Source organism: Aethalodelphis obliquidens, unplaced genomic scaffold (assembly GCF_003676395.1).
Source record: "Aethalodelphis obliquidens isolate GAN/ISIS:26980383/991018 unplaced genomic scaffold, ASM367639v1 scaffold12, whole genome shotgun sequence".
Lineage (NCBI taxonomy): Eukaryota > Metazoa > Chordata > Mammalia > Artiodactyla > Delphinidae > Aethalodelphis > Aethalodelphis obliquidens.
Window position 1 is genome coordinate 23,723,145 of NW_020837956.1, and position 22,977 is coordinate 23,746,121.

Here is a 22,977-nt window from a genome sequence, read left to right on the forward strand (position 1 = left end):
AGTTTGGCGTCACTCAATCTCAAATTGCTTCATCTATCAAATGGGGTAAAAAAAGTGGACGAAAATTGTAAATCTTCAAAAAGATAACCTTTCTAAAAATGAACGTGGACAAATAAAAAATGAAAGTTCGAGGCTTATTGGAAGTGATAGTTGCGAGGGTCCCCGTCTCTACAGCCACCGCGGCGCCCCGCACGCGGTCAAAATCCACTCAATAAACCTTCCGGGCCGTATCAAGTTCCGCTTCCGCAGGCAGGTTTTCGCTGTAGGCAAGAGCGCAAGACGCCCGACGCAGCGTAGCGTCGGACCTCCCCGATGCGCATGCTCTCTAAGCGAGGCGGAGCGCGGAGGGCGGGGGAGTGGCCAGGCGCGGCGGCTGGCCGGCTCGTTCTCCCTGCATCCCCGCGCGGGAGGCTGGGGCGCGCGCGCGCTCGTTCGCGCGGCTGGCTGCGTACAGTAGTGACGGCCGCGCGGGAGCGGTCACATGACCGTAGCGGCTGCCTGTACAGTAAGGACCCAATATGGCAGCGGCGGTAGCAGTGGTAACGGCAGCAGGAGGACCGGCCGCCCCATAGACCGCCCCCCGCGCACCACCCCCGCCGCTTCCTCTGCTTGGGTGCTCCTCCGGCCTGACTTCCCCTTTCTCCCATCTTTCCCGGCACCGCGGGAAAAACAGCGCAGGGCAGAGCAGGCAGGGAGGGCGGCCGCAGCCCGGACACGGGAGCCTCCCAGTCAGTTCAAGACCCGACATGAGGGAAAAGGGCCGTAGGAAGAAGGGCAGGACCTGGGCGGAGGCCGCCAAGACGGTAAGGAGGAGGGAGCGGACGGGAAGGCTGGGAGGATTTCGTTCCCTCGCCGCCCGCCGGTTGCAGGGGAAGGGAGGTCAGTGGCCCTGCGACCCGGCTGAGGGGGCACAAAACCGCGCTGTGAGGGCGGAGGTTAGTGTCGGGTTTGTGGTCCCTGTGGGAATGGAGGCGCCCGGCGGAAGAGGGTCACCGCGGGGCTGTGGCTTCTCCCTGCGTCTGCGACGAGTCCTCTTGGTGTTTTGAAGCTGCTGCTCGGGGTCACGACGCTCTCGCCCCCACTCTGTGGTAGCCCCCGCCCCGGCATGGGGAAGTCTCTTGGGCTTGCACAGTAACCGGTTCTTCTCCCTTGTGTGGCTGAAGAGCCCCCATTGGATGCAGATAGGAGAAGGCTTGTGCGTGTACCTAGCCCCGGAAAGAAGAGGGGAGCGCTGGAGCTGGGTAGAATTGACCCGCTATAGCAGACACGCCGCCTGACCCCGGGCCCCTTGCCTGTCTGGGCTCCCGGCTCAGGCCGGAGGTCACGAGGCTCTTGTTTTACGTTTGTTGTTGGAGCTGAAAGTGCAGGAGGTGTTTAGAAACGAAGTAACAGGTGGGACTTGTAGAATTTTTTTTTTCTGTTTCCGTAGAGACCTACTCTGAACAAGGCAGCAATGCATGGTGGGACCTGTAGTTTACCCGGCCTTGACTTTTCCGTAGCTAAAGTGATGGTGGCCTCACGAAGTTGTAATTAGTGGATAAAACCATCTTTTTTTTTTTCCTTCTAAATTTATTGTAACGAAATTTAGAGGTAGGTTTTAAAAAATAGAGTATTGAGGATGAATGAGAAGTTATGTTTTATGAAAAAGTTAAAAGCATCCACTATGTGGAAATGAAAGGTTTGGAAAAGTAAGGTTGCAGCAGAAAAGTAATAGGATATAACACAGCATTTTAGTGTTGGGAAGTGAGAAGGACTGGAGGCATTATCTTTAATGGTGAATCATGTCAGTAATACTTATTCAACATGGAGAGCCCTTCTAAATGAACCTTTATTATGTGTTGTGTTTTATTTTTTAAAGGGGAGTTTTCTGAAAAGTAATAAATGTTCACTGTAGGAAAACTTGTGGAAAATTATAGAATTTTAGTATAAAGAAGGAAATAAATCATGTATTTCACTTCTCAGAGCTCTGTTAACATTTGGTATATTACGGTCTAGTCATTTTTGTTTATTTCCCCCAATCTGGGTCCTATTGTTTATTCAATCTTACACATTTGTTTTGTAAACCTTGTGCATTTGTTTTGTAAATGTTTTGTGTTAGGGGGTTGATGAGTCTTCAACTTGTGTGTGCTTTAGTTGGAACTGTGAAAGAAAGTGAATAAATAAAAGCACATTTTATTTGTTGGGTGTCTTCACTTAACCATATATCTTCATAATTGTGACTGCTGGTCGTTTCTCTCTAAAGAAAAAACTCTAGAAATAGTTTTTTTGGGTGGTGGGGAAATTGGTCCTTCACAGAAGACTCTTTTACTTTGTTCTACTTGATCAATACTACCTCAGGACCTCTTTTATTTAAGGAAGGATGGTAAATTTTATTTACAGGTAAGCAGATCCCAACTCTAATTATGTTAATTAATTTTAAGTCTCTAGAATGTCCTGAGTGCTTTTTGAATTATCTCTTTGGATAAAATAGTCATTGAGAGATTGTGGCAGGAAAAATTTGCATCTACTGTTTAGATTTTCCTATAATAAATTAGTATATTTGCTCATTTATAATAAATATTTCAAGCCTTAACTAGTTATGTGGAAGTACTTAAAAGATGTAAAGACTAGTTTAATCAATAGAGCTCTGAGTTCTGAAGGGATTAGTATGTTAGTGGCTTGGTATTTTTATTTGATTCTGGCAAATGTGTAAGACTTCAGTCTAAATCAAAATGAATTTTAGAAAGAGAATGGTGACACTAAAACTTTTCTTCTTTTTTCTAGTAGCCAAAATCTAGAAAACACTCTATTCTTTTTTTTCTTTCTTTTTTTCTTAACATCTTTATTGGAGTATAATCGCTTTACAATGTTGTGTTAATTTCTGCTGTATAACAAAGTGAATTAGCTATGTGTATACATACATCTGCATATCCCCTCCCTCTTGCACCTCCCTCCCACTCTGTCTATCCCACCCCTCTAGGAGGTCACAAAGCACAGAGCTGATCTCCCTGTGCTATGCGGCTGCTTCCCACTAGCTATCTATTTTACATTTGGTAGTGTATATCTGTCAATGCTACTCTCTCACTTCGTCCCAGCTTACCCTTCCCCCTCCCCATATCCCCAAGTCCATTCTCTATGTCTGAGTCTTTATTGCTGTCCTGCCCCTAGGTTCATCAGAACCACTTTTTTTTTTTTTAGTTTCCATATATATGTGTTAGCATACGGTATTTGTTTTTCTCTTTATGACTTACTTCACTCTGTATGACAGACTCGAGGTCCATCCACCTCACTACAAATAACTCAATTTTGCTTCTTTTTGTGGCTAAGTAATATTCCATTGTATATATGTGCCACATCTTTATCCATTCATCTGTCGATGGACACTTAGGTTGCTTCCATGTCCTGGCTGTTGTAAATAGAGCTGCAATGAACATTGGGGTACATGTCTCTTTTTGAATTTTTTCTCAGGGTATATGCCCAGTAGTGGGATTGCTGGGTCATATGGTAGTTCTATTTTTAGTTTTTTAAGGAACCTCCAGACTTATTCTCCGTAGTGGCTGTATCAATTTAATTCCCACCAACGGTGCAAAAGGGTTCCCTTTTCTCCACACCCTCTCCAGCATTTATTGTTTGTAGATTTTTTGATGATGGCCATTCTGGAACACTCTACCCTTTTTTGTTTGTTTTACCATCTATAAAATGAAGGATTAAAGTAAACCTCAGTGTTGAAAAGGTTGCTGTTTGTAGGAGGAATAGGTAGAAGTAAATGTGGAAGGGATAGGCAAAAGTAAATCTTTTAATATTTTCAGATGCATAATAATGAGATCAGAAAATTAGTGGTTTGACAAATGGAAAGTTTAACTTTGACCTAAATTAGGAAACTGTGTATATTTATAAGATCAAGAGGACCAGGAGAAGTAAGTCTTAAACTTATTTCATAGGCATTAAAGTCAAATGTTCTAGTAACAGTTTCAGAAAGGATATATTAAAGTTATTTACTGAGTATAGGCAGTATCTGCTTCTTATTTCATTGTGTTCTTGGTACCTGCATTGTAGAGCTATCCTGTTTTAGGGAGCATTATTAAAATGGGGTTGTATTCCTGACCAATGATATAGCAACAGATAAATAAAATTATTCATTCAATAATATATATGTATATACATACATGATTTGGGGTGTTGTGTGTATGTGAGAGAGCTATACAAATTGATATGATTGCTATGAACAATCTGAAAAAGCAAAATAAGATTCATAATTATTATGAAATTATGCCAAAAGGCTGATTAAATGTAGAGTGTAGACTTGTAGAGTGTAGACTTCCAATAACTAAGGACACCAGACAGAAAAATAATGGGGTTGAGATTCAACTGAACTTGAATGCTCATTCACATTCACTACACTGGATTGTGTCCCTACTGATCTTATATTTGTTTCGTATAAATACACTAGTTATAAAAAGCATTATTCAAGTATTTAATTAACAGTCTTACACGTTTTACATTTTATTATTATTATTATTTTTGGCCATGCCCCATGGCGTGCAGGATCTCAGTTTCCCAACCAGGAACTGAACCCGGGCCATGGCAGTGAAATCCTGGAATCCTAGCCACTAGGCCACCAGGGAACTCCCATTACATGTTTTAAATTTTAAAGGTGGCAGTGATGGTGGTGATGAAGTGATTTGGATGAGAGATCTGTAGCATAGTGTTTGGTGCAATTTAAATAGAAAAATTTGTAGTAAGCCAGAGATATTGAGAACCATTACATTAACTTTAGAACTATGTTCAAAGTTCTGCTCATTCTTTTTAAAAAAACAAAACAAAACATTGTATCATGTAAACATTTGGTGACATCCTTGAGGAATTTAGCTGTTTTTGCAAAGCAGAGCTTTCGAAATAGTATAATCATAGTATATATACTATGTATGTATAGTATATATACATAGTATATAATAGTATATATAATGGTATAATGATGATACCATTTTCTTTTTGATTTTTCTCTTGTCACCCACCACAACTAGGGCAGCATTAAAAGGGAAAAATGTCCTTTTAGGACAAGTTTGTTGCGATTGCAGATGCAAAAGGCAGAGAGGCAGACCTTAGAGATTGCACTAGAGGTACCTTTGCGAATCTTTGGGGAGTGAAGTGGTCAAAGTATAAGTGAAGTATGGGTGTTAGAGATGAGGAGCACAGCAGATCTTTAGCATGCGATTTGTAGACTGAAGAAAAAGTGGTTTGTTTTTATGTTTGTATTTCTATGTAGACTTCACTTAGTGGTTAATACTATTTTGAAAGCACATAGATTTTTATTTATGTTATTTACCTAAAGTCATTTAACTTTAGGGAATAAGTTGGAAAATAGAAAGTTTCTATTAAAGGAGTAACTCTCATATGCTAATTATTTTATGGAGGAAGTATTGAAAACAGAAAAGAATTACTTAAAAGTAAAATGATAAAATATATGTAATGATTAGAAAGAAAAACATCTGAAAATACACTTTAGAAAAAACAGACGTATTAACTTAGAAATTTTCAGTACTCTTAATCTTTACCATGAGTAATTTTCTTCTGCTAGGAGTATGGCTGGGCCTGGTAATAGCTTCTTGGATCTATATTGACTAGGCCAGAGTCCTTGTATGTCTGTATTTGTATTATATTTATAGTTGTATTAGAATCTCCAGGAGAGAGTTTGCATCTTGGAAAAACATATTAAAGAAATCTATTCTTTTGTAATGTTGTTTGTTTATTTATTTATTTTTGGCTGCATTGGGTCTTCGTTGCTGCCCACGGGCTTTCTCTGGTTCCGGCAAGCGGAGGCTACTCTTCGTTGTGGTGTGAGGACTTCTCATTGGGGTGACTTCTTTTGTTGTGGAGCATGGGCTCTAGGCGCGTGGGCTTCAGTAGTTGTGGCACGTGGGCTCAGTAGTTGTGGCTCGCAGGTTCAAGAGCACAAGCTCAGTATTTGTGGCGCACAGGCTTAGTTGCTCAGCAGCATGTGGGATCTTCCTGGACCAGGGATTGAACCCATGTCCCCTGCATTGGCAGGCAGACTCTTAACCACTGCGCCACCAGGGGAGCCCCTACATTATTATTATTATTAATTTTTTCTTTTTTTTTGCGGTACACGGGCCTCTCACTGTTGTGGCCTCTCCCGTTGCAGAGCACAGGCTCCGGACACGCAGGCTCAGCGGCCATGGCTCACGGGCCCAGCCGCTCTGCGGCACGTGGGATCCTCCCGGACCGGGGCACGAACCCGTGTCCCTTGCATCGGCAGGCGGACTCCCAACCACTGTGCCACCAGGGAAGCCCCCTACATTATTTTTAATTTCAGCTTTATTGAGGTATAACTGACATAAAATTATAAGAGATACATTTATGAAATTGCTGTCTGCAAGTCTGTTTGTGCTCAGTGATTTGATGTAACATTCTTTGCTTGAGCGATTTTCATTCTTGCCTTAATGTTGAAGTAAAGTTCCCCTGTGTTTTGCTCTTGAATTTTGTATTATTTTCGGTTCATCTTTCCTTCTGTCCTGTTCTCATGATCCTGTCTTGAAAGCCCAGAAATTAAGGAAAAGGAAGGGAAAAAAAAATCTTTTTTGAACACATATTTCTGTGAGAGGTGCTGCTGCTGCATCTCCTAGAATTATGACAGGAGCTGAGAAAATGATGTCAGATTTGCAGAAGTCCTTGCTGTTTCCTCATCCACAAAATCTACTTTTAAAAGGCTGTACAATTTTGCTGTCGGTGAAAGGGCATTATATTTTCACTACAAAAGCTGTCTGGGAGGAGGCCACTGTGTGTGGAAGATATAACTGCAGGGAACTGATCAGTAAGGTTTGTTAAAACCTGCTATCTTTGTCCTTTTTACAAGAGCCTCTGAATGCCCCTCTAGTTCTGTTTTCTTTCTTCCCATATCTCATAGAGGCCATCCTCATAGTTTATAGTATTGTAGTATTGTGCAATTTAGTATTTTTAGTACAGTTTGATTTATCATGTTTTAGTGTTTTTTAAAAGGTTATTGAATATACTTAGTTTTAGAACTCTTTAGATATGACTTAAAAACTATAGTGTTTAAATTGAGTTACTGTTACAGTTATATAGGCTCGTTATTTAAAAAAAAGTAGAACAGCAGTATGTAGAGATTTAGTCTTGAATGAGTCACTATACTGAAAATAGGGATTAAGTGAAAGTCTGCATACACAAATATTGAAAATAATTTAGTTACCAAACAAATTAACTATAGTTATAGTTGATAGTCTGAAAACAGCTTTCTGTACTTTTAAACTTGTATGTAGAAATATGTATAAACATGTATACCTATCTATATTTTATGTACAGTTCTTCAATTTGCATTCTTTATGAATGTCAAGAATGCCTTTTAATGCCATTACTTATGTATCTGTTTCATTCTTCTTAATGATTTCTTAATATTCCATTGTTTTTAGATGTACCATCATTTAAAATAGTCATTTATAGTTTTTTTTCCCCTTTTGTAACAGATACTTCAGTATATATATCTGGGCGTATGTGTATGTACGTTTGTGTGAATGGAGTAGTTAAGATAAAGAGTTTGTGAACTTGAATTAGTGGCAGTTTATATTCCCCTCCAAAATTTTGAAGGTTCTTGTTTCTTCCCACTTTTCTCTGTTATCCAAGAAATCTATCAGTCTTTACTCTGCCATTTTGATATATTAACAAAGCATTTCTTTTGTTATTTTGTTCATTAGAACTTAATGGAAATGTTCTATATCTGTGCTGTCCAGTGCACTAAGCCACTAGTCACATGTGGCCATTGAGCACTTGAAATGTGGCTAGTTTGACGAAGGAACTGAATTTTGAATTTTATTTAATTTTAATTCATTTAAGCTTAAATAGCCACATTTGTTTAGTGGCTGCTATTATAGAGTAACTTCCTACACTTATTGACTGTTTGTATATTTTTCAGTAAACTTGTCTATTCAGATCTTTTGCACTTTTTTTTTTTGCTTCCTGGTCGTTTTTATACTAATTTCTAAGAGTGATTTGTAGGTTAAGGAAACTGGCCCTTTGTCATATGTGTCACAGATCTGTTTCCCATTTTTGGCTTTTGACTTGATTTATGCAGTTTTTTTTTAATTCTGCAGACATTTTTTATGTTTTTTAAAATATTTATTTATTTATGGCTGTGTTGGGTCTTTGTTGCTGCGCGCGGGCTTTCTCTAGTTGTGGCAATTGGGGGCTACTCTTCGTTATGGTGCACAGGCTTCTCATTGCGGTGGCTTCTCTTGTTGCGGAGCATGGGCCCTAGGCGTGTGGGCTTCAGTAGTTGTGGCATGCAGGCTCAGTAGTTGTGGCTCGCGAGCTCTAGAGCGCAGGCTCAGTAGTTGTGGCACACAGGCTTAGTTGCTGTGCGGCATGTGGGTTCTTCCTGGACCAGGGCTTGAACCCGTGTCCCCTGCATTGGCAGGCAGTTTCTTAACCACTGCGCCACCAGGGAAGCCCGACATTTTTTCTGTTAATGTAAATAAATTTACCAATCTTTACCTTTCATGCTTTTCTAGGTTTTGAGTCCTATTAAGAAAAGCTTTCTCAAAGATTATAAGTTGAGTGCTTTTAAAGAAAATGATTAGCCGTGAAGGTATATCTTCCCCAAATAAAATACATATTTTACAGTGAACAAGTAGGAGGAAATTCAGTTTATATATGTTAGTAAGTCTGTGCTCCTTGAAGGCAGAGACTTCTAAATGTTTCTACCTGCAGAGCTTAACTTGCTTTCTTGTACGTGAGTGCTAAATCTTTGTTCACCTTTTTTTATTGGATATGAAAGAGAAGACACTGTTCTCACATTCAAGAGAGCACAATTTGAGTAAAATTAGTCAACTATATTAAGTATTGTTTGCCAGGAAAACTGGTTGAATATCTTTTTTGTGAAAAAAAGAAAGAAAGAAAGTTACTTCAAGACACACCAAGGTATTTGCCTCCCAAGACCCCTTTGAATTACATTTGGACATAGGGAAGTTTCTGTGATAATTCTTACTTCTGACCTTGCTTGACAAAAACTAAAATAGGTTAATGGTAAATACAGATGTACTTAGTCCTGGGCATCAAGGGACATTGTAAACCTTATTAATTATAGCGTCTTCTCAGTAATTTGATCTATGTTTTAGTAAAAAATTACGTTGTGAAAGACTTTTCATTTGAAAATTCTTTGGCTGCTGACATTTAGCAGTTGATACTACATTTAGAATGGACTTTCATTGGAGTTCACAGCTTGGGATGGCCCACATCATCTTGAATCTTTAACCCACTGATGTCTGAATTATTCAGTAGCTGGTTTAGCCATATTCAGTTTCAAATAAAGTGCTTAATGGTGTTAGTGACTTATTCTAAATAGTAACATAAAAATTTAAATGTGTTGCTATTGATTTATAGTGATTAGTTTCCTATATGATTTGAGTGGTTCTGACAAATTTTGTAAGTTTAAATGGATGGTACCCATGAAATGGGTTGATATTTTAGGAAAGGTTTTCTCTTTTACATTGTTTGTGTGTGGGGGAGAGAGAGAGAGGGAGAAAGAAGGTGTCAAAAAGAGATGGATTACAAGATAAAGATAATACAAGAACACTTTTCATGCGTATCATTAGTCACCTATGAAAGACACAGTGAGGAACATAGGACTGTTTTTTTGGCTGAGCGGTGCAGCCTGAGGGACCTTAGTTCCCTGACCAGGGTTCGAACCTGTGCCCCCTGCATTGGGAGCGCGGAGTCTTAACCACTGGACCACCAGGGAAGTCTCAGGACTATTTTTAATAGCAACTTGGGAATAACCTTAACAATCTGGATCTGATCTTTATTGAGTTTATTATGTCAGCTTGAACAAGTTATTTAAACCAGTGCTCAAACATTAATGTGTAAAAGAATCATCTGGGGAGCTTATTATAATGTAGATTATTATTCAGTAGGTCTGCAGTGTAGCCAGAGATTCTGCATTTGTAAAAAGTTCACAGGTGATGCTGGTGGTTTGGTCTAAGAGCCACATTTGGAGTTGTAGGGATTACACTAAGCGTTCTCAATTTCCCCAAACTGTAAAATAGAGATAACAATAGAATTTACCATTTGAAGTGTTAGGTGATTAGGCTAGAATGTGTGAAAAGTTCTTTGTACAATGCCTAGTATGTTGTAAGCACTGTTTGTTAATATTACTGAAAAATTAGTAAATGTAGATCATTTTATGTTTCTGAATGGGAAAACTAAATATTGTAAAGATGTTATTTCTTAGCAAATGGGTGCAGAGGTTTGAAACAGTTCTAATGAAAAGCCTCTAACCTCAGGGACCCCATTTGCCACTTGTTTCCCAAGGTCAGTGTGGAATCACACAGAGACCTAAACTAGCTATGGACAAGTTTGGGAACCCACTGAAAGATCCATCTCATGCTTTAGGAGATTCTGCCCCAAATCTCACTCTCTTGACTTATACTTTGTGAACTGCTGTGGCAAGGAATGGCAGGCAGCCTCTGGTTGCTGAATGGCTCCTGGCCAAAAGTCAGCAAGAAAACAGAAAGGGACTAAAACCTGACAACAGGTAAGCTTCCTGGTAAGCTTGGAAAAGAATACAAGCCCAAGCCTCAGATAAGTTCACAGTCCCAGCTGTCACTTCAGTTTCAGCTCAGTGAGACCTTAAGTAGAAGACCCTGTTAACCCATGCCCAGAATCCTGACGCAGAGAACTGTGAGATAACTTTGTATTGTTTTCACCTTTTATAATAAAATATAATCAAAAAATAAATTTGTGTTGTTGAGGCTGTATAATAGCAAACTAAAAGTATTACTGAAATTTGGTGGAGGAGGGAACATGGTAAGGTTGGTCTCAGGGAGGGTTTGGCCTGGGTATTCAGGGGTAAATATGGATAAGGGTATTCCAGGCAGAAGAAAGGCTGAAAACATGCAGCATATGTTGTATGCATGCTATTTACCTTTGAGTATTGTGAAGTGTAGTGAAAGAAAAGGCCAGAAAAGGTAAGCTGGGACTAAAATGTTGTGAGTTGTACAAATTGGGCGGACAAATATTTTTATTCTAGTTGTAGAGAGTTTTTACGCAGGCAATAACATCTGTGTTTTGGGCCATTTGTGGGGTGTATTGTAGAGAGCTGAAGAATCTAGCTATGGTGAGGTTATAAGGGTTAGAGTGGGGCTCTCTTGAGTTAGAAGGATGGGTGGGAGTACACTTTTTTTTTTCTCATTTTATACCTATTCTCTGTACATCTATCCCACTTACAGGTCTCCAACAGAAGCCTATGTATTAAGTTCTGCCAGTCTCCTAAAGTTTTCATAAATACAGGAGGTCCTGGAATGCTCTTCAACACAACAGTATTGTATGATTCTTGAGAGGAAAAAAGAAAGTAAATTCTTTCCGCAGTTACTCTAGCTCATGTTGATTTTTCTTTTCTCTGAATTCTCATACCACTGTTCTTTCCATTCTACTATCCTGTGTGCCGCTGGTCTTCAGGTTTGTTGAGGTGGTAGAATCAGTCAGGAATCTGTTGCACAACTCCAGGGGAACCATTCATATTTACATATTGTATTTATGTGAATATTGCTTCCTGGAGTTGTGCACCACAGTGGCTCTGGGTTCCATGATGCTTTTTGTGAAAACATCATTAAATATTTGTGACAACACCATTAAATATTGATATATTTATTTGATAAAAGGTAAGAATAGTTTTGCCAGGAGAAAACCTATTACAAGTTTGTGATAGGAAAGTCACACCTTGAGAACAGATGGGTGGGCAGCAAGAAGGGCATCTTTTCCAATCTTTCATTTAGTATTGGATTTACTTCATGTGTATTTCCCAGGTCTGTTTCCTGGCAGACAAGAGGTGGTAGCAAATGACAAAGGTTTAATGAAAATGTTTCCTATTAGCTGTATATTTTTTGTGAACACTTATTACCAGGTTGAGAAAGTTCCCTTTTATTTCTAGTTTGCTGAGAGTTTTTTGTCATGAGTGGATGTTGAATTTTGTCAAATACTTTTTCTGAATCAATTGATCATTTGCTTTACTTTTTAGACTTTTAATATGGTGGATTACATGGATTTTCAAATTTTGAATTGCCTTGCATTCCTGGGGAAAGAAACCTCACTTGGTTGTGGTGTATTGCACTTTTTATACATTGCTAGATTGGATGTGTTGAGGACATTTATGGTTATGTTCATGAAGGATATTAATTTGTAGTTTTCCTCTATTGTCTCTGTCTGGCTTTGGTATCAGGATAGTGCTGATCTCATAAAAAAGGAAGTCTTCCTTCCTATTCTACTTCCTGAAAGAGATTATAGTTGATCATCACTATTCGTGGATTCAGTACAGTTGACCCTTGAACAGCTCAGGTGTTAGGGGCGCCAACCCTCTGCACAGTCAAAAATCCTTGAGTAATTTGTAGATGGCCCTCCATATGAGCGGTTCTTCCATATCCATGGTTCCTCATCCATAGGTTCAACCCCCTTGAATCGTGTAGTACTGTAGTATTTACTGTTGAAAACATTGCACATATAAGTGCACCTGTGCGGTTAAACCTGTGTTGTTCGAGGGGCAAGTGTATTTGTGAATTCACCTGCTTGCGAAAATATAGTCCTCACCCCAGACAGTGCTCGGCACTTTTGTCCATTCATGGACATTCGCTGAGTGGCAAAGCAGTTGTCACCTGACACTGAGGTCTCTGCTGAAGTTAAACAAGGTGATCTTCTGCCTTTTCATTTCAGCTCTCATAGTGAAAATGTGTCCTTTTTGTGGTCTATTCAGTGCAATGGTGTTTGCATTTTTGTGCTTTTTGTTGGTGCTCTCACTATTTAAAATGGCTCCCAAGTATAGTACTGAAGTGCTGTCTAGTATTCTTTTTTTTTTTTTACATCTTTATTGGAGTATAATTGCTTTACAATGGTGTGTTAGTTTCTGCTTTATAACAAAGTGAATCAGTTATACATATACATATATCCCCATGTCTCCTCCCTCTTGCATCTCCCTCCCTCCCACCCTCCCTATCCCACCCCTCTAGGTGGTCACAAAGCACCAAGCTGATCTCCCTGTGCTATGCAGCTGCTTCCCACTAGCTATCTGTTTTACGTTTGGTAGTGTATATATGTCCATGCCACTCTCTTGCTTTGTGTCTAGTATTCTTAAGTGCAAGAAAGCTGTGATGTGCCTCATGGAGAAAATAACTCTGTTAGATAAACTTTGTTTAGGCATGAGTTGCAGTGCTTTTGGCCATGAGTTTAAAGTCAGTGAGTCAGTAATATGTATTAAATATCTTTAAACAGAAACACACATAAAGACAAGGTTATGTATTGATCAGTTGCCAAAAATATGACCAGAGGCTTGCAGGAACCAAACTCTGTATTTCATCTAGGAGCGGTGCTTCAGTATTTGCTAATTTAGTTTTCATGGTGACTTTATAGAACATAACTATTGTGAATAATGAGAATGAACTGTATGTAGAACTAGTGTTATTTCTTCTTTAAATGTTTGATAGAGTTCACCAGTGAAACATTCTGGGGTCTGGAGATTTCTTTTGTGGAAGCCTTTTAACTATAAATTCAATTTCTTGTATAATTGTAGAGCTGTTCAGGTTATCTGTGTCTTCTTGGGTAAGTTTGAGTAGTTTGTGGTTTTCCAGGAATTGGTCCATTTCGTTTAAGTTGTTGAGTTTGTCTGTAGTTTGTAGTATTCCCTTATTGTTCATAGAGTCTGTAGTAATATATCCCCTCTTTATTCTTGATAACTGGTAGTTTGTCTTTTCCCATTTTTTTCTGCTAGAGATTTACCAGTTTTTTTTTTTACTCAATTGAAAGAACGAGCTTTTGGTTTCATTAATTTTTTTCTCTTTTTCTATTTTCACTCTTATTGATATTTACTATCTTTATTATTATTAGTGGTCACTTTTCATTCTCCCCTCCTACCAGCCTCTGGTAACCACTAATCTACTTTCTGTGTCTGTGGGTTTGCCTATTCTGGACAGTTCATGTAAATGGAGTCATACAGTATATGGTCTTTTGTGTATGGCTTCTTTCACTTAGCATAATGTTTTCAAAATTCATCCATATTGTAGCATGTATCTTTTTTATGGCTGAATAATATTCCATCATATGGATATACCACCTTTTATTCTCTTCATCAGTTGATGGTTATTTGGGTTGTTTATACTTTTTGGCTATTATGAATAATGCTGCCATGAACATTTCATGTACAACTTTTTGTGTCAACATATGTTTAATTCTTTTTGGTCTATAGGAGGGGCATTGCTAGGCCATATGTTAACTCTATGTTTAACTTTTTGAGGAATTACCAAACTGTTTACCGTATCAGCTGAACAAGTTTACAGCACTACCAGCAATGTTTGAGGGTTCTAATTTCTCCTTGCCAACACTTGTTGTTTTCCTTTTTTCCCTAAAATAATTATATCCGTTCTAGGGGATGCAAACTGTATTTTCCTAATGAATAATGACATTGAGCATCTTTTCATATACTTACTGGCCATTTGTATATCTTTTTTTTGAGAAATATCTATTCATATCCTTCGCCCATTTAAAAATTGGATTATTTGTCTTTTTGCTGATTTCTAAGAATTCTTTATATACTGCATACAAGTCCCTTATCAGACACATTATTTGCAAATATTTTTTCCATTCTGTGGGTTGTTCTTTCACTTTCTTGGTATGTCCTTTGGCACACAAATTTTTAAATTTTGAGTAAGGGTTTATTTTTTTAATTTAATCATTAGATAATTTCTGTTTCTCTATTTTCATGTTTACTCTTTTGTTATTGATTCATCCAGTGACGTTTTGTTTTGGTTTGGTTATTTTTCAGTTGAAAAATTTCCGTTTGGGGCTTCCCTGGTGGCGCAGTGGTTGAGAGTCCGCCTGCCGATGCGGGGGACGTGGGTTCGTGCCCCGGTCCGGGAGGATCCCACATGCCGCGGAGTGGCTGGGCACGTGAGCCATGGCCGCTGAGCCTGTGTGTCCGCAGCCTGTGCTCCGCGGTGGGAGAGGCCACAACAGTGAGAGGCCCGCGTACCGCAAAAAAAAAAAAATTCCGTTTGGTTTTTCTTTATATCTTCTACTTTGCTGAAACTTTGTATCTTTCCCTTCATTTCAAGCATGTTAACCCTTGGAGCATTTTTATAATAGCTGCTTTATTTATTTATTAGGTTGCACCGGGTCTTAGTTGTAGCAGGTGGGCTCCTTTGTTGTGGCTTGTGCTTTTTTTTTTTTTTTTAATTGAAGTATAGTTGATTTACAGTGTTGTGTCAGTTTCTGGTGTACGGCAAAGTGATTCAGTTATCCGCATCTATATTTATATACTTTATTTTATTTATTTATTATTTTTGGCTGCGTTGGGTCTTCGTTGCTGCGTGCGGGCTTTCCCTAGTTGCGGCGACCCGGGGCTACTCTTTCTTGCGGTGCACGGGCTTCTCATTGCGGTGGCTTCTCTTGTTGTGGAGCATGGGCTCTAGGTGCACGGGCTTCAGTAATTGTGGCTCACGGGCTCTAGAGTGCAGGCTCAGTAGTTGTGGCCCATAGGCTTAGTTGCTCAGTGGTATGTGGTATCTTCCTGGACCAGGGCTCGAACCCATGTCCCCTGCATTGGCAGGTGAATTCTTAACCACTGCGCCACTAGGGAAGCCCTATATTTATATATATTCGTTTTCATATTCTTTTCCATTATGGTTTATTACAGGATATTGAATATAGTTCCCTGTGCTGTATAGTAAGACTTTTTTTTTTTTTAATCTACTTTACATATAGTAGTTTGTATCTGCTACTCCCAAACTCCTAATTTATCCCTCCCTCACCACCTTTCCCTTTTGGTAACCATAAGTTTGTTTTCTGTGTCTGTGAGTCTGTTTTGTAAGTAAGTTCATTTGAGTCATATATAATAGCTGCTTTAAAGTCTTTGTGAAACTTTTCCAATATCAGTGTTATTTTGATTGTGTCTTTATTTTCTTTTCCTAAGCAAGCTGAGATTTTCCTTGTATACCAAATTTAGATTGTATTCCGGCCATTTTGAATATTGTATAATTGACACTCTGGGTCTTGTTTAAGTTCTGTGGAGAATGTTAATAGTTTTGTTTTAGCAAGTAGTTGACTGAATTGGGTTCAGGCCTCAGGTTCTGACCTGTGGGTTGTCTGTTCTGTGGGTTGTTGTTTCAATGTCAGTTAACTTTTCAAAGCCTTTTTAGTGATGTTTGGATTTGTCCCTGTGTGTACCATCAGTGGACTGTCTGGGATTTGGGTGGTGGTCTTGCCCATGGGTTGTGAAACCATGGCCTGTGGGCTAAATCCAGCCCACTGCCTGTTTTCAAAAATAAAATTTTACTGGAACGCAGCCATGCCCATTTGTTTATGTATTTTTTGTGGGTGCTTTCATACTATAATAGTCATAGTTAAGCAGTTGCAACAGAGACTGTTGGGCCCACAAAACCTTAAATTTACTATATGGTCCTTTATAGAAAAGGTTTGCTGATCCCTCATCTCTCCCAGAGTCAGTTCTCAAAGACTTTCTGTACTTTTTAGTGTTCAATCCATGTATCCACAGCTCAGGTGTTAGCCAAGGAGTTCATAAGCAACTTTAAGGGATCACTTTCCTGAGTTCTTTTTTCTGCAGTCTTCCCAGTACTTTCAGATTCCCTGGGGCCTCCCCTTTTTCATTTATTTGGCCAGAAATTTGGAGCTTTCTTTTATCCCACTCCTCTGTGTACTTCCTACAACTGTGCCTCCATCAGGCCAAGCAGCAGGAGATGTGAGAGGGAAAAAGAGCATAGTTCCTTTGATTGGAGGGGAAGATTTCCCTCCTTCAGAGTTACGGGCATCTGCTTTCTCCGTTGCTGTTGTTGCCACAGGATTACTTGGGGTTTGAGGTACAAGAGAACAGGGAAAATTAAAAATAGAAGAAAGAAAGAAAATGAGGAAGTTTCTGTTCTTTCTCTGAGCATTTTGAGACACCTGTCCTGATGGAACACTCTCTTTCCACACTGATGCCCATTTCCAGGTTTTGGGCTGTGTTGAGTTCGGATTGAGATACTGGAGGGGAAAAATTGCTAACATCATTGCCAGTTTGGAGGTACTTTGCATTCGGGTGTTCTTCAATCTGCCTGCTACTATTTATTAATACTTTGTTGGGACTTCCATGGTGGCCCAGTGGTTAAGAATCCTCCTGCCAATGCAGGGGACACGGGTTCGAGCCCTGGGCCAGGAAGATCCCACATGCTGTGGAGCAACTAAGCCTGCGAGCCACAACTACTGAGTCTGTGCTCTAGAGCCCATGAGCCCTAGAGCCTGTGCACGTAGAGCCCGTGCTCCACAGCAAGAGAAGCCACTGCAATGAGAAGCCCTCGCACCGCAACAAAGAGTAGCCCCTGTTCTCCGCAACTAGAGAAAGCCCGCATGCAGCAGTGGAGACCCAACGCAGCTATAAATGAATGAATGAATGAATAAAACATACATACATACTTTGTTAGATTTGATTTACTAATATGTATTTTGTTGAGGATTTTTGCATCAGTGTTAACAAGAGATCATTGGTCTGCAGTTTTCTTTTTTTATAATGTCTTTGTCTGGTTTTGGTATTAGGGTATTGTTGGCCTCAGAATGAGTTAGAAAGTATTCCCTCGGGTTCTTCTGGAAAAAAAATTGTAGAGAATTGGTATAATTTCTGCCTTATAATGTTTGGTAGAATTCACCAGTGAATCTACCTTAGCCTATTTTGGAGGATTATTAATTAATCATTGATTTTTTTAGATTGTCTGTTTCTTCTTGTCAAGTTTTGACAGATTATGTCTTTCAGGGAATTGGTCCATTTTATCTAGGTTGTCAAATTTGTGGGCATAATATTCCTTTATTATTCTTTTACTGCACATGGGGTCTGCAGTGATGTCCTCTCTTTCACTTCTGATACTAGTAATTTTTCTTTCTTTTTTTTTTATTTTAAAGCTTTAGGCTTACTGACTATATATAACTTTTCAGAGAACCAGCTTTTAGTTTTGTTGATTTTTCTCTATGGTTTCCTGTTTTCAGCTTCACGTTTCTGCTCTAATTTTTATTATTTCTTTCTTCTGCTTACTTTGGATTTAATTTGCTCCTCTTTTTCTAGTTTCCTAAGATGGAAGCTTAGATTATTGAATTTAGATCTTTTTCTTTTCTAATATGAATTCAATGCTGTAAATCTCTTTCTATGCCCTGCCTTTCCTGTATCTCACAAATTTTGGTAAGTTGTATTTTCATTTAGTTATGATATTTTAAAACTTCTCTTGAGACTTCTTCTTTAACGCATATGTTATTTAGAAGTGTGTTGTTTAATGTCCGTATAGTTTGGGATTTTTCCAGTATCTTTCTGTTACTGATTTCTAGTTTAATTCCACTGTGGCCTGGGAGCAGTCATGGCACGATTTCTATTCTTTTAAATTTATTGAAGTGTGTTTTATGACCCAGAATGTTCTCATTCTTGGTGAATGCTCTAGTGATCTTGAGATGAAACCATTTACTTTGCAGAATCCTTAGCTGCTCCATTCAGGTTTTATAGCTACATTCTTTGGGAGTGATAGGGTGGAATATGCTTACCCCATCTTACCTGGAATTGGAACCCATCCTATATTTTGGAGTATTTCCTGTGGAAAGATTAGAAATACAGTTACTTGTAATTTGCTATGTGGTATACTGCTTTATTTAAGGGTTGTACTAATTTATAATGCCACCAGCAGTACATGAGATTAGTTTTGCCCCATAGTGGATACATTTTAAAGCTAACATTTTTTGTGTAGAAGTTATAGAGAGATAGCTGGGAAGTTCATCTGTAATAGAATAATATTGCCTTACACGGCTAGAAAAGTTTAAAATATAAGTACTTAAACGTATACATATTAGCCTGAAGTTTTCCCTATAAAATTTGGATTTCTCCCTCTGTTTACTTTGTCACCGCACCCTCCCTTTACCAACCTCCCTTTGTAACATGAGGGTTTTTTTGTTTGTTTTAAAATTTCCTTTGAAAGGTAGACAAAATGGAGATGAAGAAGACATGGCTGCTGTAAAGTGAAGGAAGGCTCCAAACTAATGTACACTGGGGTGGGGTGGAGATAACATTTTCTTCTGAAACCTTTTCTGACTTTCTCCATATAGAGACCAAGGGACATAGTATTGTTATAAATATTGTCAATTAAAAAAAAATCAGGTTCTTAGCTTTGTAAGCTGATGGAAGGAGTGGTTCTTTGTGAGTGTCTTAGGTTGGCTTAGGATAGGATCAGTTTGCAAACACCAAATCTCAATGTCATATCATTGGAGATTCAATACATGGAACATTTAATTTAGTTAAATGTTTATTAAGGACTTACTGTATGCCAGGCATGTGGGTGTAGCAGTGAACAAAACAGGAGAAAAGAAAAGATCCCTGTCTGTATGGAACTTAATTTGTGGATGGGGGTGGAAGACAGACAACATGGTAAATAAATAAATTATATGTTTTGTTAGAGGTAAGTGCTATGGGAAAAAAATTAAGCAAGATGGCTGGGGAATGCTGGGGGAGTTTGGAGTAGTTTGCAATTTTAATTGGGTATTCAGGCAAGGCCTCACTGAGAAGCTGACTTTTGACCAAACATTTGAAGGAGGTGAAGGAGCAAACTTTGCAGATACTCAGGGAAAGAGCATTCTACACAGAGGGAGCAGTCAGTGTAAAGACTGAGGCAGGAGTGTGCCTGTCTTGTTCTAGGAACTGTGAGGAGGCCAGCGTAGCTAAAGTAATGTGATTGAGGAAGAGAGATGTAGGCGATGAAATCAGGGAGGCAACGTGTTTATTGCTAGGGCTAGACTGTTGCCTAGAATTCTTGGTAGATTTTCCTATCTTCTTGTTACAATTTACTTTCCAGCTCCTCTCATACTGAATGTCCTGCCTAGATGACTCAAGGACTTCTGGAACGATTCTGGATTGGCACTGGCCTGTGGAAGGTAGTTTCCATGGGGTATCATCCTTCTCTGTTGCAGGGAATAGCCAAGGTTTCAACAAAAAAATTTGTAAAGTCCTTCAGAGGCTTTCGGAAAATTATGACATTTTTATATTAAGTTTTAACACAGCCATTATTCAGAATATATTAGCTTCCTGGTTCAGTGTTCTTTATGCTGTATTTCTACAGTAAATTACTTCTGTCTGTATTACGGCAACTAGGATCTATATGTCTGTTGGATCAAGTATTGTTGAAATTGTGTCTGACTTCCCTTCTGACGGGATAGCGGTTTTACTGTTAAAGTATTGAACACCTACCACATATATAGCAGAAGTAATGCTAGCTAACTCAAATCAAAACATGATAACAAATAGGACAAAAAAAAAAGGAAAACAGGCTAATTTTACTAAGCACTTGTGTATGTAAATTGTAAATACAGCAATATAATAAAACAACACACCACGATTAATGAGAATTAATTATTCCAGGAACGCAAAGCTCCTTTGTTTTTAGAAAATTATCATCAAATTATTAGGTCAAAAATGAGAAAACTATATGTAGAGATGTCAAAAATGAGAAACTATATGTAAAGATGGGTACTTGCCCAGCTCCCTAGGCAAGGATTTTATTTTCTAGACTCCCTTGTATGTAGGTGGTGCCAAGTGACTTTTTTTTTTTTTTGGCAGTACGCTGGCCTCTCACTGTTGTAGCCTCTCCCGCTGCGGAGCACAGGCTCCGGATGCGCAGGCCCAGTGGCCACGGCTCACGGGCCCAGCCGCTCCACGGCATGTGGGATCCTCCCAGACCAGGGCAGGAACCCGTGTCCCCTGCATCGGCAGGCGGACTCCCAACCACTGCGCCACCAGGGAAGCCCCGCCAAGTGACTATTTTTAAAGTGCAATGTCAGCATAAATAATGTGTGTCACTTCTGGGTCAAGGTATTTAAGAGCAGGGTGTGCCTACTGAATAGAAACCATCTGCACTGAACTGTTAATAATTTAGTTCACAGATGAATAACTGTTTATAACTGAATAATAACTTGTATTGTGTTAAGCTAATGAAATTTTGGGATTTGGTTATAGCACCTAGTGTTACCTAACAGGTATGAGCTATATGATTATCTCACATGTCAAAAAAGCAGTTATTTAAATTCAATGTCTGTTTAAAACCTTTCAGTTAAAAGGAAGTGTTAAAACACATACATACCCAGGCAGGTAAGCTTAAGTAGAATTTCTTTCTCTATATGGGTGACTTAGATATAATTGACTCTGTGTTTGGTTTACTTAAATTTATTTTCCTCCTAAAATAGTAGTCTTGGGAATAGTGGAAATAAACTCAGCATATTGCCCTTTTAAAAAAAAAAAAAATGACACAACAAAACTTCCATTACCTGACCACTTTTTTTTTTTTTTTTTTTGAGTTTGGGCAGAAAGATGCTTTTATAACATAAAGACTGTTTTAGCCTAACCGCCAGCATGATAATGGTGGTGAAACACTAGAGACAAACAGTGGAAAAATTAGAACTACAACAAGAAAACTTGCTATCACTACTTTTATTTAGCATTGTTTTAGAAGTTGTAGCCAGTGTAGTTAGGCATGAAAAATAAATGAGGTGTGAGGAAGAAAAAAAGTATTGCTGTTTGCAGATATTATGATTGCTTATTTAGAAATCCCAAAAGAATCAACTAAAAATCTGTTAGAGATTTACATAAGAGTTCAGAAAGGTGATTGTTAAGTAAACATATAGAGTTCCTATACACCAATAATTAACAAAAATATTATGAAAAATATATTTAGTAATATGTTGAATAAGAAATATACAGGATCTAGGTGAAGAAAATAAAAATTCTGGGAAAGGATGGAAAAATTGAAGAGAGCCAGTTTGCACCTGGATCGGAAGAATCATTATGATGAAGATTTTAGTTCTTGTCAAGTAAATTTAAAAGGTAAAGCAATTCCACTCTGACAAATCAAAAGTTCATTTGGGTTAGAATATATATATATATATATTTTTTTGCAGTATGCGGGCCTCTCACCGTTGTGGCCTCTCCCACTGCAGAGCACAGGCTCCGGACATGCAGACTTAGTGGCCATGGCTCGTGGGCCCAGCCGCTCCGTGGCATGTGGGATCTTCCCGGACCGGGGCACGAACCCGTGTCCCCTGCACTGGCAGGTGGACTCTCAACCACTGCGCCACCAGGGAAGCCCTAGAATATATTTTTTTTAAAGAAGTGTAGTGAGGCATAAATTATATTACTAGAGATTAACATGTATAGCAAAGATACAGTGATTAAAGCAAGATGGCAATGATGTGGAACTAGAAAAGACTGGTGAATAGAATAGATGTGAAAGCCCCAAGGGAGTCAGGTATATCTAAGAATTCAGTAAACAGGTAATGTTGAAATCTAATCATCTTGAGAAAAAAACTTATATCCCTGCTTCATACCGTACATTAAAACAAATTACAGAAGGGTTGACATTTATAGGGCTGTATAAATGTATATGTATACAAGTAATGGGTGCGTGTGGCAAAAATCCCCAGTACTTCAGGGTATAAAGACTTTTACCTCTCCAACTCTTTTTCCAGTGGAAAACACTGATAATGGTTTCTAAGATAAATGGCTAGAAAGTTTCTTCACATATGTATAACACCTCCTCCCCCGCAAATTGAGGAGTCAAATGGTATCTATAATTCTGCAACTTGCTTTTTTCACTTAATAATGTCTGAATGTCTTTGCATATCTGCACATAGAGTGCTACATTGTTCTTTTTCCTCATAGTATTTCATTATGAAAAAATTAAAACAACAAATTTGAATGAATTTTACAGAGAATACCCTCCATATACCCAACACCTGGGGATTCTACCACTAACATTTATTATCTATCCACATTGCTCTTTAAAAAAAATTGTGGTATAATACACATAACATAAAATTTACCATTTTGATCATTTTAAAGTGTACAGTGTTAAGTATATGCACATAGTTTTGCATAAACTCTAGAATTTTTCATCTTGCAAAACTGAAACTCTACCATTA

The 22,977-nt window shown here is 38.8% G+C and overlaps 1 protein-coding gene across 3 annotated transcripts in view; it reads left to right on the forward strand.

Annotated features, from left to right (window-relative positions):
• The first annotated feature begins 500 nt into the window (after positions 1-500).
• ASXL2 (ASXL transcriptional regulator 2) overlaps positions 501-22,977 on the forward strand; it is a 126,658-nt gene continuing 104,181 nt past the window's right edge. The window contains exon 1 of one of the 3 annotated variants that reach the window (XM_027113655.1): positions 501-803. In XM_027113655.1, coding sequence (XP_026969456.1) covers positions 747-803 — 57 coding nt within the window. In that variant the 5' untranslated portion in view covers positions 501-746. Of the gene's footprint in view, positions 804-870; positions 936-22,977 lie in introns of those variants that run through there. The other 2 variants (XM_027113654.1, XM_027113656.1) reach the window with 2 other exon arrangements.